Below are 22,171 nucleotides of genomic sequence, written 5' to 3'. Positions count from 1 at the left end.
ATAAAAAAATTATATATATATAAAGTTTGAGCAGTCAAGTTAATGTATATTTTTTAATCAATGTTGTATATGACTAGGATTTTTTTATTACACTTTTACTAGTTTCAAAGTTTTTAAGGTTGAAGGTCCATTAGGCTCATTCTATAGCCTTAGAGCCTTATAACATTGTGCATTTTCAGTGGCCTCATTTGGGCTTAAATCTGAACCCCTCAACAGTACAGGATTCAGGTATATGTGCCAATGGAGCTATTGACTATTATGATGGAGACGGAGTCACAGTGTGCTCTTTTGTGCACCATTTTTGGCAGTATATGCCTACTGGAGGCGAACAGCTAGAGGTAGTAGACTATGTCTTAGTGTCCACCTCCAATATGCATGTAAGACTGAAAATTATGCACAACAGAGCACACTGTGACTCAGTCTGCACCATTATAGTCAATGGCCAGTTCAGTGCATACTCCCAAGTCCCGTTCTGCAGGGGGGTTCGGACGTAAGCCCTGATGGGGCTACTGAAAGTAGGAAAACATCTCAATGTGAAAGGGTTGTTTTATAGGAAGGCAAAAAACCCATGAAGCAGATGCTAATTACCCCATATGGCAATCAGAGTCGTTCCCTGGATCAACGTCCCATCATAGAATCTAGTGCACATAATCTGTAATATTTATTTTGCAAGAAAGGCATCCAGGCCTGCTTCTACTTTCGTAGTGAATCACCCATTATAGCATCACAACCCATACGTCCATAAAAGGCTCATGTGTAGGGATGATTGTCTGGTATAGCAGAGGCACCAAAAGTGCAGAGACCATGCACCAACAAGTAGTATCTGCTTCTCTTAACATTTCTTTGAAGTCTTATATACATAGCGGACCTGTGAGCAGGGAGCATCATAAAGTATATTTAGTCCTATAAGCCCCATAGTGCTGAGCCTTGGGCTTCAAATAAAATAACCAGAGAGCAACAGCTTATATTATAATATAGTCATGAACCGCACGCATTTCAGATACAGTTAATAAATTATATTAATCAAACATTTACAAGAATGCTCATATCAGATTCATTAATTGTAACTGTTATTTAAAGAGGACCTGTCACTAAGTCAAACCTTGCCTCACTGCTCTCCAGAGTATTCTGTTTATTGATTTGTTACGATTTCAGGGATATCAGCCTATTCACTGACTGATCATTTTTATGGTCTTTATCAAGGGGGCGTGGCTCACAGAGAAATTATGAGGGGCTGCCTAAAGACAAGCCCCCAGAGAATCCTGTGAGAAACGCTCTCTGGTAAAGACCATAAAAATTGGTACTAAATAAAAAGGCCCGTATCTCTAGAACCGCATGGCGGATTTAATTTAAATAAAAAACAGAATACCTATGGGAGCAGTGGGAATAAAACACTAGCAGAAATTGGCAACTTTTGATCCGGTTGACATGTTCTCTTCAAAGGAGTCATATACTGTGATAGAAAACTTCTATACTTACGGTCAGCTTTAGCGCTCATGCCTGTGGCCATATGTTGGCTCCAAGTTGTACAGAGTCGACATACGGTATTAATACAAGAATGAGCTTTACCTGCACCCCTGTATGCTTCTGATTTCATGTGGAAGGAAAGAGAAGTTTTCTGCTATGCAACTAAGAAGAAATATCTTTGAACGCACATCACCCAACAGTATATGTGACAATGCACCTAGGCTGTGTGGGTCTATCACAGCTCGGCAATGTGTGTAAGTCTGTCAGCTGTAACTCTACAGCATAACACTATAGCATGTGGATCTTCTATGGATTCACATATGGATATGAATATATATAATCTCTTACATGGAACAACCGAGGAGTGGCGGTTCTTGTCTTTGTTATCCTGATGGTTTCCTGTTGTCTGTGGTCTCCAGTTTTTATATGAAGGTAATCTCTAAAAATTTAATTTCACAACTGTTAATTCTGGCTCTGTTCACACTAGCACACAATTTCAGCTGTTTGTTGGTTCTATAGAATATTTATATTAAATTTAATTTAACTTTTCTAAGTTTATATGACACCACTTGGCATTTAGTTAGCCTCTTGGACAGGAGGAAACATTTTTTTCTCTTTTTCCAAAATGGTGTAGCTTGCTATTTGGTATTATAGATATCAAGCTAATATGAACATAGCCTTATCTGCCTCTTTACATAGAGCTGCAAATAATCCCACTGAATTAAAGTTTATCCCAGTAAGTTATCACAATGCACAGAAAATCAAAAATTCACATCAGCTTCATAGGCAATCTCAAGACAACACCAATGTATTAGTCCGAAGAATAAAGAAGTGGTCATAGCTGGGCTGAGGGGCTGGCAGAACCCTGGGTTTCGACTTCAGAGAAGAAAGGGGATGAACAGGCTACACTGCCTTTGCCAGGATTTTTTAAATTAATAAATTAATTACATTAAAAAAATCAACCAGACCGCAGTCATAAAGATAGATTTATCCATTTCCATATATTCCCCCACATGCCTTTCTAACTCCAGACACCATGTACTATTTTTGTATTATTGGCTAAAGCATTGACAATAGACAAAGGAGTAGGGCAGTAAAGTGAATTTTTGCACTAGGAAGGAAAGTCTAGCTAAGACGGGATAAAGTGCTTTGTTTAATAAAAATAATTCCCTTAAGGTTATCTATCAGTGGTATCAACCCTACTAAGCCATATATGGGTTTTCTACGTCATAGAAAGTGGAATAAAACGATATCTTGATATCTGTGATCTAATGTTTTATTCTAGAGTAATCCAAATTTTTAATATGCAACTGAGCTGTTAAGATCTATGGGCCGGACACAGATCTCCCTGAGAATCTGCCTGCAGAGCTGTGTAAGACATATAAATCAGGAGAGTCAACTGTCAGTCATTACATGTCTCACATTGGTGACATCCACTTTCACTTAAAATTATCTCTGGAGGAAAATTCTCACGGCGAGCTATGTCTGCCCCATAGATCTTAACAGCTCATTTACACTTCAGGAAAAATGTGGATACATCTGTAATAAAAGATCAGATCATAGATATGAAGGCATCATTATATTCAGCTTTCTATGACCTACATGTCCATATAGACGACTTAGGAGGGCTGATTCTACTGACAGATTTAATTTAAATTGAGATCACAGGAATTCCCAGTACTCTCTGAATTAGCTAAAATCTGCAGAACAATCTGGCAGCAGGTGTCCACTTTTCATGTAGAGTTACCAGTTGGCAAATGAAGCAATAAATTGTACTTAATGAAATAAATGGACTGTTCATCAAATTAATAGGCAGGCTGGGTTTCCCAGTGAGGCTTTTTGTAGCCACTGGCTTGCTGGAAAAGATACTTCCTCTGTTTACTACAAAAATGCCATAAAATTATATTTCAAAATGAGTTTTGTAAAGGAGACAAGTCAGCAGCATTTGTTTTTTTTTCTCTAACTTACCTGAAATTCACAGTTAAGCGGAGACGGTTCGGAGGGTAGGTCGCTTTTCTTCATGTTGTTGAGTGAATGTGGCAATTCAGATGTGCTGATTTCTGTCTCACCAAACTGATTGTATTCCACCAAAGACTTGTGAATGAAGATGTACTGGGACTGGAAGTAAATCACATACAATCACATATCTGATCCTCTTTGCTGTACGACAATGGCAAGTATTCCATTAATGGGATAAATCATAGTAATAAAGTAAGAGTAGTGCCATGGCTGCTTCTATACTCACCTCCACTTGAACCATCAAACAGCGCTGGCGTCTCAACTGTACCACATAGCCATACACATCCACCCTGCTCTCTGCCTCCAGACCTTCCAACATGGCGTCAATGCTTATATAGGTTCCTGTACGTCCAACACCAGCACTGAAAACAGACGGTCATAAATGTTAGAGGTTGTAAAATTGCATTATAGATGCTACAATCTATAGCAAAATGTAAGACTGCTGCTTTCTTGGTGCATACCACTGATTATTTCATATTGGAATGCTAAAGGTCATAATATAATATACAGTAGATATGAAAGAAAAGTGAAGAAGATGCCCAGAAATTAAAGAAACAATCGTATTGGTCTTATGGGTACCTGGGCCACTTTGGCACCAGTTTGGATACATCTGCTGCAGGTCTCTCCATTAAAGAATACCTCCAATATGCACCAAGCTATGGAATATGCCTCGATTTTCAATGTTAATGTGATAGAAAAAAGTCTCCCTATGAAATGCAGTGCTATAGACGATCATATTAAAGCCTGGAACAGCTTGTATGGAGTCATAACAATATGTCAGGTTCTGTGCAGATGTGATGTCTGCAAAAGGCCTTAAAGATTAAGTTGATGTTGCATGTTGCTATGTATTCCATTCCTCTTTATATCATAAAGTTAAAATCCAAATCAACTAATACTAAATGTTTCCTACAATTTTATTCAGATTGGTCAACCCAATGTCAGGTAAGAGCATCAGCTGTATATATCATTCTAGTGGAAATATTTTATAATTACCTGCAATGAACAATTATTGGACCACTGAAAAAATTGCTCAAAGCGTTGACCCTTCGACGTAATTTCAGCAAGAGGTTGGGATCATCTGGTACACCATGATCTGGCCAAACAGTGAACTGGATGTGAGTGATGTCACGCTCTGATTTTTCACGACGCTATATTATGGATAAAAAGCGTTGGTGATTATAATTCATATGCAACCTATGTAAATTGCTCATTGTATGTTATTTTAACAATAGTAAAACTATGAAAATTGGTCAAATAAACAACCTTTCTGCTGTACATACATTTATATCAGTTATAGTAAGATGTACATGAGAAATGGGGTAAGAAATATCAGGGAACAGTTGGCTGCCACCATAGGCATGGATTGAAGGACAAGTATCAAAGGGGCAGCACGGTGGATCAATAGTTGTTGCAGCACTGGGTCGTTGGCTCAAATCCCACCAAAGATAATATCTGCAAGGAGTTTTTATGTTCTCCCCATGTTTGCGTGGGTTTCCTTTGGGTTCTCCGATTTCCTCCCAAACTCCAAAAACATACTGATAAGGAATTTAGATTGTGAGCCCCAATGGGGACAGCGATGATGTTTGTAAAGTGCTGTGGAAATTATTGGGAACCTGACATCAGAAAATTGCCTATCAAACTAATCCCGGGCTCCTACAGGAAATGATGTGATCATTACAATGATGGTGTTAGCTATACTATGCGTGTAGTGGTTTTACTATAGTTATAAAGTAAAAAATTTCTTCCATGAGTGGAAAACATTACCCTGAGTCATTGGTACAATACGGTATACTGGTTGAGTCACCATGTCAGTGTGTGTCCTTCCCCTTTGATCAGGTGACCAGGTGACTTCAACAATGACATCTTTGAAATCCATAGCAGACACTTTCGTGATCTGGTCTCATAACGCCTCTGTCATATGCAGTGAGATTGGGGAGGCTGAAATGCATACAGCTCAGCTTACTGCACATGATGGAGACTTTCTAAGCCCAGATCAATCAAATGCCTGCGATACATGTCAAAGGCGTCTGAACTGACATCATATAGCTGGAGCGTTGAATCAATGGGAAAGATCGTCTCCTCACACCATGACTTGGTGACTCAGTCAGTATACCGCTCTGTACCGATGACTCGGGGTAATAGTTTTCCACTCATGGAGGCAAGTTTTTACTTAATACCTGTAGAAAAACCACAACATATGTAGTTTGGCTTCAAACATTTTTGTAGTTATCATGTAATTGCCTGCAAGAGCCTGAGATTAGTGTCATATGCAATTTTCTGCTGTCAGTTTCCCTTTAATGGCGTTATATATGCAACTAAAATACAAATAAATTATTTAGCAAAATATAGTTAGCAGGTTAGGGGAGCTAACCTGTGCCATAAGGGGCCAAATTGTAACTATTTTAATTGGGATCTCTTCATAAGGCCATCAAAAAAATTGGAAATTCAACTCTCATTTAATCTTCATAGTAGTCCCATATTCATGATTCACCTTACAACATTATGCCCTAAATACAGAAGTGTAATTGCCCAAGCAGTAAAAACATATGGAGTTGTAACTTGTTTTTTCCTTAACACCTATACACAAGAAATTTGACAATAACATGCTTACAGCCAAGAAACATCAGCGGTTTCCAAGCTGAGACCAGTTGTTATTGCTTTCACCAAATGTGGCATATCTGCTAATGCGGTGAGTTGGATGGGAGGTCTAGGATGCCAGGTGGTCAAGGTCACAAGTCTGCCACTTTATTTAAATGAAGGTAAGTAGATTTCGAAGTGCCTACTCAAGACTTTGCTTCAGGTAACTTGATATTCTCGAAGGTAGAACTTTTGAGGTAAATGCCTAGTTTTTCCCATGAATAACACCCTCTAACTTGGCAGTCTGTGCTATGGTACATTGTGGCATCAAGTGTAACCTAAGGCCTTAAGCTACATTCACACTATCAGTATTTGGTCAGTATTTCAGATCAGTATTTGTAAGCCAAAACTAGGAATGGGTGAAAAAAGCAGAATTGGTGACGTGCTTCTATTATACTTTTCCTCTGATTGTTCCTCACCTGGTTTTGGTTCGCAAATACTGATGAGAAATACTGACCAAATACTGATAGTGTGACTGTAGCCTTAGTGTGGGTCTCTAGTATGTGACTGTGAAGTTACAATGCTAAATTCAGGTGTTAGGCTGCGTGCCCACGTTGCGTATTACAAGCGTATATGCTGCGGAATTTCCGCAGCGTAAACGCTTGTAAAACGCATGTATATCCGCACCCCATGGTCCCCAATGGCATTCCGCAATGTCAATGCCCATGCTGCGGATTTTTCCGCAGCGTATATGCTGCGGTCAAAAATCCGCAGCATGTTCATTAATTTTGCGGAAGCACAGCGGAATCAATGTGCGGATGGTACCCAAGTCTGGATGAGAGGAGACTCTCATCCAGACCTGGGTACCAAAGAACCTGTAAAAAAAAGAATAAAATAAAGTTTATACTTATCTTCTGATGTTTTCCCTCCGTCGCGCTGTTGTGTGAAGGACCTGCCACGTCATTGAGTCATGTGACCCATCACATGACTCAATGACGTCACCACAGGTCCTGCACACCACAGCGTGAGCCGCTCAAGACTCCGGACGGGGCAGAGAATGCATCGGAAGGTGAGTATAAACTTTATTTTTTTATTTTTTACCATTCTGATTCTTTTTTTTTAACTATTACTTGGTCACACTATATAAATCTATGCCGGTTGCATGGATTTACATAGTGTGAACAAGTTGTCAAGCACTTTTCCAAGTGATGCGGAAATGCATGCAAAGACGCTGCAAAGACGCCTCACAAACGCTTCTACCTGGCGGGAATACCGCATGTAAAATCCGCATGCGATTTTCCCGCCAGGGAGAAGCGTAAAAAATATGCTTCAGTTCCGCAACGTGGGCACTTAGCCTTAGAGATGATCCAGATATAGAATGACATTATTTCTGGCAAGCTTTATAATCTTTAGTTAGTAAAACAGAAAGCATAACTGATACTTCACAAGACTATTTTCATGAAAGTAATTTAAGTGAAGATGCACAGGACATTGCAAACTGCTGCCTATTGCTTTCGTAAGCACGGTGGCTCAGTGGTTAGCACTGTTGCTTTGCAGTGCTGGGGTCCTGGAATCAAATCCCACCAAGGACAATATCTGCAAGGAGTTTGTATGTTCTCCGGGTTTCCTCCGGGTTCTCTGGTTTCCTGCCACATTCCAAAGACATACTAATAGGGAATGTAGATTGTGAGCCCCAATGGGGACAGTGATGATAATATCTGTAGAGGACTGTGGAATATGATGACTCTATATAAATATAAGTAAGCATGATAACCAAAAAAATAACTTACATTAGAGATGTGTAGTTTCCGAGTAATATAATCAGGAAAGAATTTCGCCTCTGTGATCTTGACAGTGATGTCTCCATATTCCTCTGCCCCTTCTTCATTAGATGGCCAGTACTGAGCACACTTGTTCTGAAAATCAGAATCACAATTATATGAAAACACTCTTTTCAGATACTGATAATGTAAGTATTTTCCCATTTTGTTTTCCAAACTTATAAATATATGTAGCAAAACACTTAAAAGGTTATCCCACGGAACACTACAACAGTAACTTGTGCTCCGTGTCCTTCCCTACTTCTTCCCTGGCTCTAAAACAATAGGCAGAAGGAGTTGAATGGAAGTGCAAGACTCCAAGTCTAGGACATAAGAGATACCCAAATGTAAATCATTCTGCCAAATGCAGTGCTGTTCTAAAGTTGCTTGATGCAAACAAAAAAAATTAAACTTGAAATTTGCAAAATTGCATGCAAACATATTAACATATTTATACAATACACTGCATAAATATATTCCATTACTTTAGTTAAATTGTTTACATTTCTGGCCATTTTTTACTTTTTAATGCATAAATGTTAACCATATCAACCTAAATTTATCACTAAAAGTAAATAGAAAATGTAATAGATGAAATTCATAGGAACAATAGTAGAAAGAGCAATATATATCTCGTATATCAATCACAATCACAATATTACCATATTAGGATTCTACTAAATGTTAGGACTAAATATAGTGGCCAATCGCACAAAAGATTACCAACAAAACTGAAAAGAAACAATCTAAAGGCCATACAATAAAATTACATAATCTTTATTAGTATCAAAACAATCAATCACAGGTCATGGAAGTGAACAGAGCACAATACAAAGGCTGTGCATATAGGCGCGCAGCAGTAAGGATACATAATGAAAACAATAAATATAGTAAATACAAAAATTCATATGAATATATATTCCCCCTGCACATACAAGAATCGATAATTATAATAGGTATAGGAGTGAAAAATTTATAAATTGATCTTAGTATTATATATCACTCCTAAAGGTAATATTGGACCATTACAGTATGTGCAAGATTGCATGTTATACCATAATGATCAATCATTATAAGGTAAGTCGCTTATGAAGCGAGTTATTGCTATTAGCACTGGTCCATATATATACCCATGCGAGTCCAGGCTTACCAAGGTCAAACAAAGGCCTTAAATGATGATGCTGGAGGGGGTCGGTACATGCTCCAAACTGCCGCACAACCGCCCCCTGACGAAGGGTTCCGAAACGCGCGTTGGGCGGTTGCGGCGCAGTTTGGGGCATACACCGACCCCCTCCAGCATCATCATTTCAGGCCTTTGTTTGACCTTGGCAAGCCTGGACTTGCATGGGTATATAAATGGACCAGTGCTAATAGCAATAACTCGCTTCATAAGCGACTTACCTTATAATGATTGATCAGTATGGTATAACATGCAATCTTGCACATACTGTAGTGGTCCAATATTACCTTTAGGAGTGATATATAATACTAAGATCAATTTATAAATTTTTCACTCCTATACCTATTATAATTATCGATTCTTGTATGCGCAGGGGGAATATACAGTATATTCATATGAATTTTGTACTTATTGTTTTCATTATGCATCTTTACTGCTGCGCGCCTATATGCACAGCCTTTGTATTGTGCTCTGTTCACTTACATGACCTGCGATGGATTGTTTTGATACTAATAAAGATTATGTAATTTTATTGTATGGCCTTTAGATTGTTTCTTTTCGGTTTTGTTGGTAAATAGAAAATGTGACAAAAACAGAAACAGAATTATGTGAAAATGCAAAACTATTGTCAACTTTTTTTTGCATAAATTGATACATGCCAGATTTCTGCAATCTAGCTTTGTCCTGAGCTCTAAAATGGTTTAATCACTAGTTTACACTTACACGATTCCCTTCTTCACAGCGGGTGACCATCACAATGATTGTTGACTTCTGTTCCCAGATCATCCTCCAGAAATCATTCATAGTTTCCTCCTTGGGGCCTGTAAATATCCCACAATTAAATATAAAGAAAATCTAATGTATAACCTAAGATAATCAGGTCACCTTTATTAGCATGAAGTTTACCTTGAGCAGCAATGTACTTTCTTGGTTCCTTAAATCCCTAAATAAAAGTATGAAGCAAATGAGATATAAACAGTATATTTTAGAGGTGACATAGAGTTACAGTAAAGAACATTGTATCAAAGAAAATATTCAATCTATAAATAAGATGTTTTCTAGCAGCACACAAGCGTTTTGCTAATTATGTAAATTAGCTCTCAATGGAAGACATTATTCTATTTCATTAACTTAAAGCAAAGCTTTACATATATACTGTGTGCAGAATTATTAGGCAAATTAGTATTTTTATCACTTGATACTTTTTATACATGTTGTCCTACTCCAAGCTGCATAGGCTTGAGAGCCAACTACCAATTAAGTAAATCTGGTGATGTGCATCTCTGTAATGAGGAGGGGTGTTGACTAATGACATCAACACCCTATATAAGGTGCGTTTAATTATTAGGCAACTTCCTTTCCTTTGGCAAAATGGGTCAGAAGAGAGATTTGACGGGCTCTGAAAAGTCCAAATTGTGAGATGTCTTGCAGAGGGATGCAGCAGTCTTTAAATTTCCAAACCTTTGAAGTGTGATCACCGAACAATCAAGTGTTTCATGGCAAATAGCCAACAGGGTCGCAAGAAGCGTGTTGGCCAAAAAAGGCGCAAAATAACAGCCCATGAATTGAGGAAAATCAAGCGTGAAGCTGCCAAGATGCCATTCGCCACCAGTTTTGCCATATTTCAGAGCTGCAATGTTACTGGAGTATCAACACGCACAAGGTGTGCGATACTCAGGGACATGGCCAAGGTAAGGAAGGCTGAAAAACAACCACCTATGAACAAGAAACATAAGATAAAACGTCAAGAATGGGCCAAGAAATATCTTAAGACTGATTTTACAAAGGTTTTATGGACTAATGAAATGAGAGTGACTCTTGATGGGCCAGATGGATGGGCCCGAGGCTGGATCAGTAAAGGGCAGAGAGCTCCACTCCGACTCAGATGCCAGCAAGGTGGAGGTGGGGTACTGGTATGGGCTGGTATCATCAAAGATGAACTTGTGGGACCTTTTTGGGTTGAGAATGGAGTGAAGCTCAACTCCCAGACCTACTGCCAGTTTCTGGAAGACAACTTCTTCAAGCAGTGGTACAGGAAGAAGTCGGTATCGTTCAAGAAAAACATGATTTTCATGCAGGACAATGCTCCATCACATGCATCCAACTACTCCACAGCCTGGCTGGCCGGTAAAAGTCTAAAAGAAGAAAAAATAATGACATGGCCCCCTTGTTCACCTGATCTGAACCCCATAGAGAACCTGTGGTCCATCATAAAATGTGAGATCTACAGGGAGGGAAAACAGTACACTTCTCGGAACAGTGTCTGGGAGGCTGTGGTGGCTGCTGCACGCAATGTTGATCGAAAACAGATCAAGCAACTGACAGAATCTATGGATGGAAGGCTGTTGAGTGTCATCATAAAGAAAGGTGGCTATATTAATCACTAATTTTTTGGGTTTTTGTTTTTGCATGTCAGAAATGTTTATTTCTAAATTTTGTGCACTGATATTGGTTTACCTGGTGAAAATAAACAAGTGAGATGGGATTATATTTGGTTTTTATTAAGTTGCCTAATAATTCTGCACAGTAATAGTTACCTGCACAAACAGATATCCTCCTAAGATAGCCAAATCTAAAAAAAACCCACTCCAACTTCCAAAAATATTAAGCTTGGATATTTATGAGTCTTTTGGGTTGATTGAGAACATAGTTGTTGATCAATAATAAAATAATCCTCTAAAATACAACTTGCCTAATAATTCTGCAATCAGTGTAAAATATGCTGGCTCAATGCTCAAAATTGATAGGAGAGATGGTGTGTATCTTAGGCCTCATTCTCATGTCAGTATTTTGTCAGCATCTTGCACCAGTGTTTATATGCCAAAATCAGGAGTGGAACTTACAGAGAAAAATTATAACTGAAATATTGACACCTGTTCAGTGTTTTGGAGACACTCCTCATTTTGGCATACAAATAGTTATCAAAAGTACTGATGTGTGAATAAAGCCTTAAAAAAAGCAGTCCCATCAAAGTTTTTATCTTCTTAATATACTGCAATCATGATATTATATAGCACTGTGCGGTTACAATTGCTCATTTTGCCTTTTTACCCAGCTAATTCTTCTCTTTTCTCTGTCTCTATACAGAAACAGGAAGTTTCTTGTCCCTGCAGAAATCATTCCTCTCTTCAACTCCTGACCCAGCTGCTCCTCTTCCCCCTGCCAGGGACTTTTGCAGCTACTTATGAGTCATACAGGAAAAATTGACCTCCTGTTTCTACACAGAGCTTAGAAAGATTCAGTTAGTCAATTTTTAATCACATGATGTCATAAACCTAGTGGAAAACAGAAGAATTAAATGTGTAGAAGGGAAAAATAAGCAATTGTAAGTACTCAGTGCTGTATAACATGATGATTGCAGTATATTAAGAGCGTATAAACTTTGATGGGAGGAGGAGTGCTTCTTTAAGTGTAGTAAAGTTTTTAAGGTAAGATCATAGACGGCTAAGTTGGATTTTATAACAAAGCCTTTAGCCTTACATTAATGTAGCTGGCATTGATATAGTCTGATCCTGATTCTCCATGTATCTCAGATAAGACCACTCTGTTGACATCATCTGTAAAATGAATTAGTGATCAGTCAGTTCGGTATGTTCCAAAATCATCAGTAATACATAAAACAATTTACTTACAAGGTAAAATATCAATGTAACGGTTTTTAGATTGGTTACATGGTTTTCTGGCTTCTTTGATGGGGAATTTACTAAACACTCGTGGAATACTCTAAAAAGAAAAAGCAAATAAATGATAAATGTTGTTTTATTTTTGTTTTTTTAAATGTTGTCTTTTTCTTTCTGAGTGAATCATTCATTATTTTCACAAGCACTAAATATTTGCGCTTCTAAGGGCTCATGCAGTCAACCGTAAAAATCAGACAAGTGCGATCCATCGTTTTGATGGATAGGACTCGTCCCCATGATATTCTATGGGCTATACAAATGTCTGATTTTTCCTCGAACTGAGTACTCCAAGGAAAAAAATCACTGCATGCCCAAGTTGCCTTCGATAATCAAATCGCACATACACATTCATGTCTATGGGTCTGTGGAAAACATTGGACCACACTCAGTAATCAGTAAAGACTGCATCCAGCTTACTGTCAGAAACAGAACGCTAGGAACAATCCTGGAACCTGGGAGATGAGTAAACCAGCAGATCCCTAGGTATTATTTTACCCTAGAGCACCAGGGATTTGTAGGAACGCTTTCATTTTGTTCTGAGTAGAAATGAACCACATATACAGTAGGTTGGCTTCTTAACTGATGGATTATTATACCTTCATCCCAAAATTTGAACCCAAAGTATCCAAAACTAGTGGGTAACATTGTAGTTTGTAACATAACAAATCTGATTAGTAACATTATACCACGCCCCAATATACAGTACAAACCAAAAGTTTGGACACACCTTCTCATTTAAAGATTTTTCTGTATTTTCATGACTATGAAAATTGTACATTCACACTGAAGGTATCAAAACTATGAATTAACACATGTGGAATTATATACTTAACAAAAAAGTGTGAAACAACTGAAAATATGTCTTATATTCTAGGTTCTTCAAAGTAGCCACCTTTTGCTTTGATGACTGCTTTGCACACTCTTGGCATTCTCTTGAAGAGCTTCAAGAGGTAGTCACCGGAAATGGTCTTCCAATAATCTTGAAGGAGTTCCCAGAGATGCTTAGCACTTGTTGGCCCTTTTGCCTTCACTCTGCGGTCCAGCTCACCCCAAGCCATCTCGATGGGGTCCAGGTCTGGTGACTGTGGAGGCCAAGTCATCTGGTGTAGCACCCCATCACTCTCCTTCATGGTCAAATAGCCCTTACACAGCCTGGAGGTGTGTTTGGGGTCATTGTCCTGTTGAAAAATAAATGATGGTCCAACTAAACGCAAACCAGATGGAATAGCATGCCGCTGCAAGATGCTGTGGCAGCCATGCTGGTTCAGTATGCCTTCAATTTTGAATAAATCCACAACAGTGTCACCAGCAAAGCATCCCACACCATCACACCTTCTCTTCCATGCTTCACGGTGGGAACCAGGCATGTAGAGTCCATCCGTTTACCTTTTCTGCGTCGCACAAAGACACGGTGGTTGGAACCACAGATCTCAAATTTGGACTCATCAGACCAAAGCACAGATTTCCACTGGTCTAATGTTCATTCCTTATGTTCTTTAGCCCAAACAAGTCTCTTCTGCTTGCTGCCTCTCCTTAGCAGTGGTTTCCTAGCAGCTATTTTACCATGAAGGCCTGCTACACAAAGTCTCCTCTTAACAGTTGTCGTAGAGATGTGTCTGCTGCTAGAACTCTGTTTGGCATTGACCTGGTCTCTAATCTGAGCTGCTGTTAACCTGCGGTTTCTGAGGCTGGTGACTCGGATAAACTAATCCTCAGAAGCAGAGGTGACTCTTGGTCTTCCTTTGCTGGGGCGGTCCTCATGTGAGCCAGTTTCTTTGTAGCGCTTGATGGTTTTTGCAACTGCACTTGGGGACACTTTCAAAGTTTGCCCAATTTTTCGGACTGACTGACCTTCATTTCTTAAAGTAATGATGGCCACTCGTTTTTCTTTACTTAGCTGCTTTTTTCTTGCCATAATACCAATTCTAACAGTCTATTCAGTAGGACTATCACCTGTGTATCCACCTGACTTCTGCACAACACAACTGATGGTCCCAGCCCCATTTATAAGGCAAGAAATCCCACTTATTAAACCTGACAGGGCACACCTGTGAAGTGAAAAACATTTCCGGTGACTACCTCTTGAAGCTTATCAAGAGAATGCCAAGAGTGTGCAAAGCAGTCATCAAAGCAAAAGGTGGCTACTTTAAAGAACCTAGAATATAAGACATATTTTCAGTTGTTTCACACTTTTTTGTTAAGTATATAATTCCACATGTGTTAATTCATAGTTTTGATGCCTTCAATGTGAATGTGCAATTTTCATAGTCATGAAAATACAGAAAAATCTTTAAATGAGAAGGTGTGTCCAAACTTTTGGTCAGTACTGTACATTCAAATTTACTGTAAAAAATCAGAAATATTTTTCAATTTTTACCTGAAATTCATCAAGGAATAGACGTCCCTCATCGGCATTTTTTCTTTTGTATGTCTCAAGGAGTTGATCTACTGGGATGGGCTCAATGTTCAAAAGCTGTTTCTCATCGTCTTTAAAAAATAAAGGTTAAATGTGATACAAAAAAGCTCACAGAAGATGACAGTGACACAAATATCACAGTCGCACGACGGTCATTATTTAATCCTAAAACCGTTGCAAGACTTGTTAAAGGTTTGATAATGACTTATAGGATCATTGCTTCCAACAGGTGGCGCTATAGAGTTCTAGTCCTCTTCCTCTCTGAAGAGGCAATTTGCCCATTATTTTACAGTAACTCGAGCAATTTTGTGCAACAAGAAGCCCAGTCTCTAAGCAATAGATTAATGTGCACACATAGCTCTTAGCTAAGTTCTCTTCCCAGGGTAGTGCTACATGCGCACATACCCTAAGACCACGGCCCCACTATCAGTATTTGGTCAGTATATTTTCTCAGGAGTGGAAACCAAAACCAGGAGTGGGAGATAAATGCAGAATTGGTGACTTGTTTCTATTATACCTTTTCTCTGATTGTTCCTCACCTGGTTTTTGCTCCTACTCCTGAGAAAAAATACTGACTGAATACTGATGGTGGGGCCATGGCCTATAGGAAACAGTTGCTGTTGTTGCTGATTAGCCATACAACTGTGAAGCTTAGAGACTGCTCCTATAATTGTGTAAATGTGAAGATCTGTTCCCGAGGGGTGAAGTGCTGACCACACTCTTTACCATGTTGTTGTGAAACCTTTTGCTCCCTTCACGAGAGTCTTTAACCATTATGTTTGCCTGTCCTATTTTATACATAAACCTACATATATATATATAATTAGCATAAAGTAAGTAGGCCAAAATGCACATAGAAATGGAACAAAACCGATAAAGAAATAGGTGCAGGGCACAGAAATGTATGAATAAAATTAAATTTTATTTCTGACATAAATTAAAAGAATTGTTTTAATTTTTGGCAAAAATAAAATGTAATTTTATTCATATATTTCTGTGCCCTGCACCTATTTCTTTATCGGTTTTGTTCTGTTTTATTTGAAGTAAAACCTGTTTCAAATGAACCGTGTTGTATCTGTGTCCATTGATGTGCGCACAAGTTCTGCCCCACTGTCATACCAACATAAACCTAATCTGATACATTTATTTTCAGTCTGTGAAGTTTCTGCAACAAGTCATGTGAATATTTCTTTACAGGCATTTATCAGTGAGAATTTATGCAAAAATAGTTTATTAAAAACAGTTATACAACTTGTGGCATTTTACTTTAAATAGGTTTATATTATAAAACCAGTTACCTTGCTCGATTAGTGGAAAGTCATCTGGAAAATTGCTGAAATAACAAGAATATTGGTTAGCACGGTTTTTAAACGTGAAAATGTATAAAGACAAACAAGAAAAAAAATATCAAATTATCCCATTTGCACAATGATTTGCAACCTTTTTCTGTTTTCTGCTCTTGTTGCCAATTTTTGAAAGGTGAGCAGTACTCAGTATAAAGAAAAATTGGACCCCATGCAGCCCAACATATTTACCAGACATTATCATTATTTTAAGACAAAATCTATGCCAGCATAATCTTTAAGGCAAACCCGTACTATTCTGCCGACTAGACTCATTTGGCTTCTCTCAATTGAAGAGAATTTATGAGAAGAATCTCTTCGGCACTTGACCACAAATATCACAACATACATCTGGTCTTGTGACCACCCACCACATGGGGATTACCGGCAGGGAATTGTGACAGTGTGTGGATAGCAATTTTATTGGGTGACTGCAGACTTTTCATTTCAGTTTGGACAATCACTAACTTTAGACAGAAGGCCAGTAATGTGCCAATCTAATTAAAATAAGTGCACCTTACTCTAGGTACTGTAGATTAATTTTAAGACACCAGTCCTAATAAATCCTCCCTTTGGGTTTTTTCTCTCCATTATGGTAAAAATCTGTAAAGATGAGTGGAAGCTAAAAACCTTCCATGATCACATGAAACACAGATGCATGGCTCTTTCTTCCTGTGATTGGATCGCTAAAGAGATTGACCACATTCTCCTCTAGTCTATAATCCGAAAGTGTGAAGGACCACTTAAGATTGAATTATTACAGTAATACTGGATTGTAAATTAAATTTCGCAATGCTTAATATTAATTAAGAGGGACAAATTTTTCACAACTATTGGGTGAAGAAGTGGGATCCATTCCTGACTAGACACCACAACTAGAAGTCAAGGTCACTTTACTAAACAGAAGTGATAAATTAGCCATGAACTAGTACATTGTTTAATGGTGATAACAATGATGGCAAATAGAAAAGCTACAGATTCACATACAGACTTGATTTGTGTTTGAATGGTATGTACACCTCTTTGACTATTTTTTTCTGCATTTTAATTTATAGCAGTAACAGTAAATCAACTTTGCAAATAATCTTAAGTATCAACATTTCTCAATTTGTGTATACTGCTCTTATACACACCAACAGTGCAGAGTCTAATAGCAGTCTTTTCTAAGTCCCTTCCATCCCTCCTATGCTTCTGTCACTCTTATCCCGCCTGCAGAATTACAAGGTTGCACAACTGTATTTCATTAATGTTGGTGGCATGATGGAAACGATGACTGATAAAACTAAGTAATAACAAGAAAAGGGCCCAAACTGACATAAAGGGTTAGAGGGTGGCGATGTTTTGGGTAGATATATAAATTATAATCAGGTTATCTTCATAGTGTTGTCTGAAGAGAGTTCTGGTGCCTGAGGAAGTCAAAAGTCCTTCTGCCACAATGTATAAATGGTCCATAGTAGGTGGAGGCTCCAGTTACAAATATGTTAAAGTATATGAATGAATCCAAGCTGTGTGTATGATTATAAAAGAAGTTTCCACATTACCATGAAGATCTTTTCTGCAGTTTGTAGATTTTATACATAACGAGGATCAGGGCCAGGCAAGTGATAATTATAAAAAAAGCCAAGAATCCAATGAGGGCTTTATCATTATCTGGAAGACACAAAATAAATGATGGAAAAATACTGAAGGTTACTGAAAAAAAATACATTGTTGTACATTTCTAAAATAAAATACATCCCCAATTTCAAGAAAAGTTGGGGCGATGTGTAAAATGTACATAAAACAAGAATGCAGTGTGATTTGGAAATCTTATAGCCATATTTCATGCACAACAAAACATTGAACACATTTAGAAATTGATAGTGTAAGAGGGTTGACCGGGACAGTCATGTGCTTCTCCCTTGATTAGAAAAATGGTTATGTGTATAGGAAAACACTAATCTTATCCTTTCCCTATATCTAATACATTTATCAGAACACATTGAGTCTTCCACATATTATAGAAATACATTAACTGTGCACCTTGGTGCCCATAAGGTTCTAAGAAAAATAAAACACTTTTTAATATACACAGGTTATAACCATTTTTCTAATCATGGGAGAAGCACATGACTGTCACAGTCATCCTCTTACACTATACATCTCAAAAAGGTTAGAACATGTCTACCATTAGGCAACATTTGCTTTTTTTTTAATAAAAGTCTGGGAAGTGTGTGCAGATGATGATTAACCTCACTTTTGAATGGAGATGGTACCTGCTCTGAAGAGCAAAAGGCATTCAAAATGTTGCTAAGTGTCCCAGTCATTTCTAGCTATATCTCTATATAGACAACTGTCCTAGTAGCCAACATATTATAACAGTGATAAAAAGAGCATGCTACCCCATTGGAACACCAAAGGTTGCTGCTGCAGAATCATACAAGGGTTCATCACTTGTAAAGGTACAGAATACATTTAATATACAATTTTGTTATTATCCCTTGATTTTAAGAATCATAGCAAAATATATTTGCTTACCCTTTGTGTGGAAAACAAGTTTATTGCTAATCTGCTCATGAGAAACAGTCCTGATCTACAGTCCTAGAAAGGAAGGATAGCTGACAGATTCCAACAATGCAAATATTACTTCTGAACTCACTTTCAATCTCCTGCTATAAGTCCACAATTGGTCTGTGGTTTACATTGTAGCACATCCCCTGGACACCTAAGCTTAGATATTAGTATAGAGGACTGTTAAATGCTTCATTAGTTTGCAAAGCAAAGACCATTTGTGTCCTTATTGGAGGAGAGTGAAAGTGATATCGGGGATAATAATTAAACATTATCCAGGCATTTACTCATATCCAGATACATAAGCTATCTGCACATAATAGTCGTTTAGGAAGATTTCTAAAAGTGAAAGGTTCTCTCTACAAAAATTAATCCTTTGATGTACTTACACCTAGTTGTTATTTTCTTTGTTTCAGGCGGTCCTGCGTATTTAGTATTTTTATAGAAGACCTGCAAAGTAAATGCAAAATTAGGTTTTCACGTCTGATTTGATTCTGTGTAACAAGATTCTATAAATGAATAATGAAAGGTGTGGCCGGACTCTTTTTTGTTCTTTTCCTAGGTAACAGATCATAAAAAAGTAATTTTGGCAAACAAAAATGAATGATGTACATTTATAGGTCAGAGTAATGATATGAACACAATTACCCATAAAAATCCTTACGCTTCAGAAGACAAGTTTTTTTACTCTTTACTAAAATTCTTTATTTTCCTATATCTGACCAATACTCCCTAAGTAAAGCTCCATACACATGTCCATGCTAACGTTCATAGGACAGTATGAGGATTGTTCATCCCACCAAACTTGTAGGGCAAAAAGAACTTGTTGCCAATCCCCTTATCTTACTTGCTAATATGGACACCAATCCTTGTGCAAGTTAACATTGCCCATGAAGAAGAAGTATGGCGCCACCTGATTTTGGCCTCTTTCCTTCATAAGCCCCATAAGCAACCATTTGTGTTAGGCCTCATTCACGCATCAGTTTTTCATGTTCGAATGCTATCCATTTTTTCATGGGTACCTATGACTGTCTAGGGGGCTGTTCACATATCAGATCATTTCCTCAGACCATGTAGACTGTGCAAAATTGTGGAGACATGTTCAATATTGAGCCGAGTGTTGAATCAAAATTTGCAATACAAGTCTATGGGTTGGTAAAATTCAGGTGCAATCCTTGTGCTGTCTGTTTTTTTAGGAGAAGGTGGAGAAACTTTCTTTTATTTTCACAACAGTGAAAAAAAATGATGAAACTCTGACAAAACTCTGATGAAACCCTGAAGAAAATCTGATGGAAATCACTGATTAAACTGGGTCCATCTTTTTCAGACATCAAAAATCCTGACGTCTGACTGAGGCCTTACATGTACCGATACCCATCCACCTGCTAAGTAAACACCCTGTGTGAACCAAGCTTAATGATATCAAAAGAAGGGATAACTCAAATCCACTATTAATAGGTACAGTATATATTGGGTCCTTGATGTATCTATTTGGGCCATCTGTGAGAGGGATAAGTGCTGTGTATCATTCTTGCTGTAGTTTCACCTATATTAACAAATCTTTCCCAATGTGGTTTAACATGTTGAGCAAATAACCTGCCATGAAATATGGCAAACTTTTTATTCACATTTTCAATGGTAAAAATATTTTTCTTACCGTAAATGAATATGTCGTCAGGTAGTACAGATCTTTTATAAGAAAGTGACAATGTGTATTTTCAGCATTTTTGACATCATCTACTAAAAGTACGTATACTCCGTTTTCTGCATTAATACGTTTAGGTTGTTTGCAATCAACTTTGACTTCATTATTTGCTAATCCAATTTTTACAACCATATTCTCAACTTCAGTTGGTACTGGAATGCAAACATAAATGAGAGATTTATATGGACACAAAATCAACATATCAGGTAGTACAATGATGACAGAAATCTAACATCCAGTAGCATCGCATGGTTCACACACAGGGCATTATTGCACCAGGCACAAAATTCCAAGAGGTACAACATTTCTGAGGCCTTCTCTGAGGCACTGCCACATGATCCGGTGATGGCCCACTTTGAACTTTATCTTTGTGAGCATAACACTAAGTCTATGTGCCCATGATGCAGAAATGCTCTGGATTTTTCCTGAGCGTTTCTGCATCTCCCTGACAGAAAAAACGCCTGCAGATTTTCCATGCGTTTTTTCAGCCAGGGCCAAGCGTTTGTCACGCGTTTTGCACATGTGATTTCGCATGCGGGTTGTCAAGCGCTTTCCAAGCGATTTTAGCATCACTTGGAAAGTGCCTGACAACTTGGTCACACTATATAAATCCATGCAACCGGCATGGATTTTATATAGTGTGAACAAGTTAGTTAAAAAAAATAATAAAAATGGTAAAAAAAACAAAACATTATGCTCACCTTCCGATGGCCCCCGGTCTCCTTATCCGATGCGTCCGGTCTCCCCGGTGTCTCGCGGTGGTGTAAAAGGACCTTCCATGACGTAATTTAGTCATGTGACAGGTCACGCGACCGCCGACGTCAGCGGTCGTGTCACCCGTCACATGACTAAATGACGTCATGGAAGGTCCTGTTAGACCATCGCGAGCCACCGGGGAGCCAGGACACATCACTAAGGAGACCGGGGGACATCGGAAGGTGAGTATAATGTATTTTTTTATTTTAAATTCTTTTTTTTTTTACAGGTACTATGGTACCCGTGTCTGGAGGAGAGTCTCCTCTTCTCCAGATCCGGGTACCATCCGCACATTGAATCGCTTAATATCCGCATGTGCACATGTAGTCATGCGGATATTAAGCGATTCAATGCAAGTCAATGGCGGCAAAAACGCCGCTATTATGCAAAATAATTGGTAGTGCTGTGGATTTTTCCGCAATGATAATCCACAGCAGAAATTTCCGCAGCATGTGCACAGCACATACGAATTATCATTGGGGAACATTGCAGACCTTCTACCAAGCGTTTTTTAAGCGTTTCTGCGGCGGAATTGCCGCTGTGGAAACGCTTAAAAACGCATAGTGGGTACACAGCCTAATAAAGCTGAATCTTGGGGTTTTGTAGGAAGCTACGGGCTTGCTGCACTATCACTTTCAGCCTCGTAGGCCGAAGGATG

The 22,171-nt window shown here is 38.3% G+C and overlaps 1 protein-coding gene across 6 annotated transcripts in view; it reads right to left on the bottom strand.

Annotated features, from left to right (window-relative positions):
- PTPRC (protein tyrosine phosphatase receptor type C) overlaps positions 1-22,171 on the bottom strand; it is a 199,295-nt gene that overhangs the window by 14,218 nt on the left and 162,906 nt on the right. For all 6 annotated transcript variants that reach the window (XM_073642882.1, XM_073642883.1, XM_073642884.1 and 3 more), the window contains 14 exons: positions 20,710-20,909; positions 19,442-19,502; positions 18,044-18,152; positions 16,458-16,492; positions 15,121-15,230; positions 12,696-12,786; positions 12,544-12,620; positions 9,970-10,006; positions 9,787-9,884; positions 7,854-7,979; positions 4,480-4,634; positions 3,713-3,848; positions 3,436-3,585; positions 1,816-1,906 (listed from right to left, as the gene is read on the bottom strand). In XM_073642882.1, coding sequence (XP_073498983.1) covers positions 1,816-1,906; positions 3,436-3,585; positions 3,713-3,848; positions 4,480-4,634; positions 7,854-7,979; positions 9,787-9,884; positions 9,970-10,006; positions 12,544-12,620; positions 12,696-12,786; positions 15,121-15,230; positions 16,458-16,492; positions 18,044-18,152; positions 19,442-19,502; positions 20,710-20,909 — 1,476 coding nt within the window. The remainder of the gene's footprint in view (positions 1-1,815; positions 1,907-3,435; positions 3,586-3,712; positions 3,849-4,479; positions 4,635-7,853; positions 7,980-9,786; positions 9,885-9,969; positions 10,007-12,543; positions 12,621-12,695; positions 12,787-15,120; positions 15,231-16,457; positions 16,493-18,043; positions 18,153-19,441; positions 19,503-20,709; positions 20,910-22,171) is intronic.

Source organism: Phyllobates terribilis, unplaced genomic scaffold (genome assembly GCF_046119375.1).
Source record: "Phyllobates terribilis strain yellow unplaced genomic scaffold, ASM4611937v1 Scaffold_8__6_contigs__length_399053987, whole genome shotgun sequence".
NCBI lineage: Eukaryota > Metazoa > Chordata > Amphibia > Anura > Dendrobatidae > Phyllobates > Phyllobates terribilis.
Note: the sequence above shows the minus strand (reverse complement) of the source record. Positions and strands in the feature narration are given on the sequence as shown.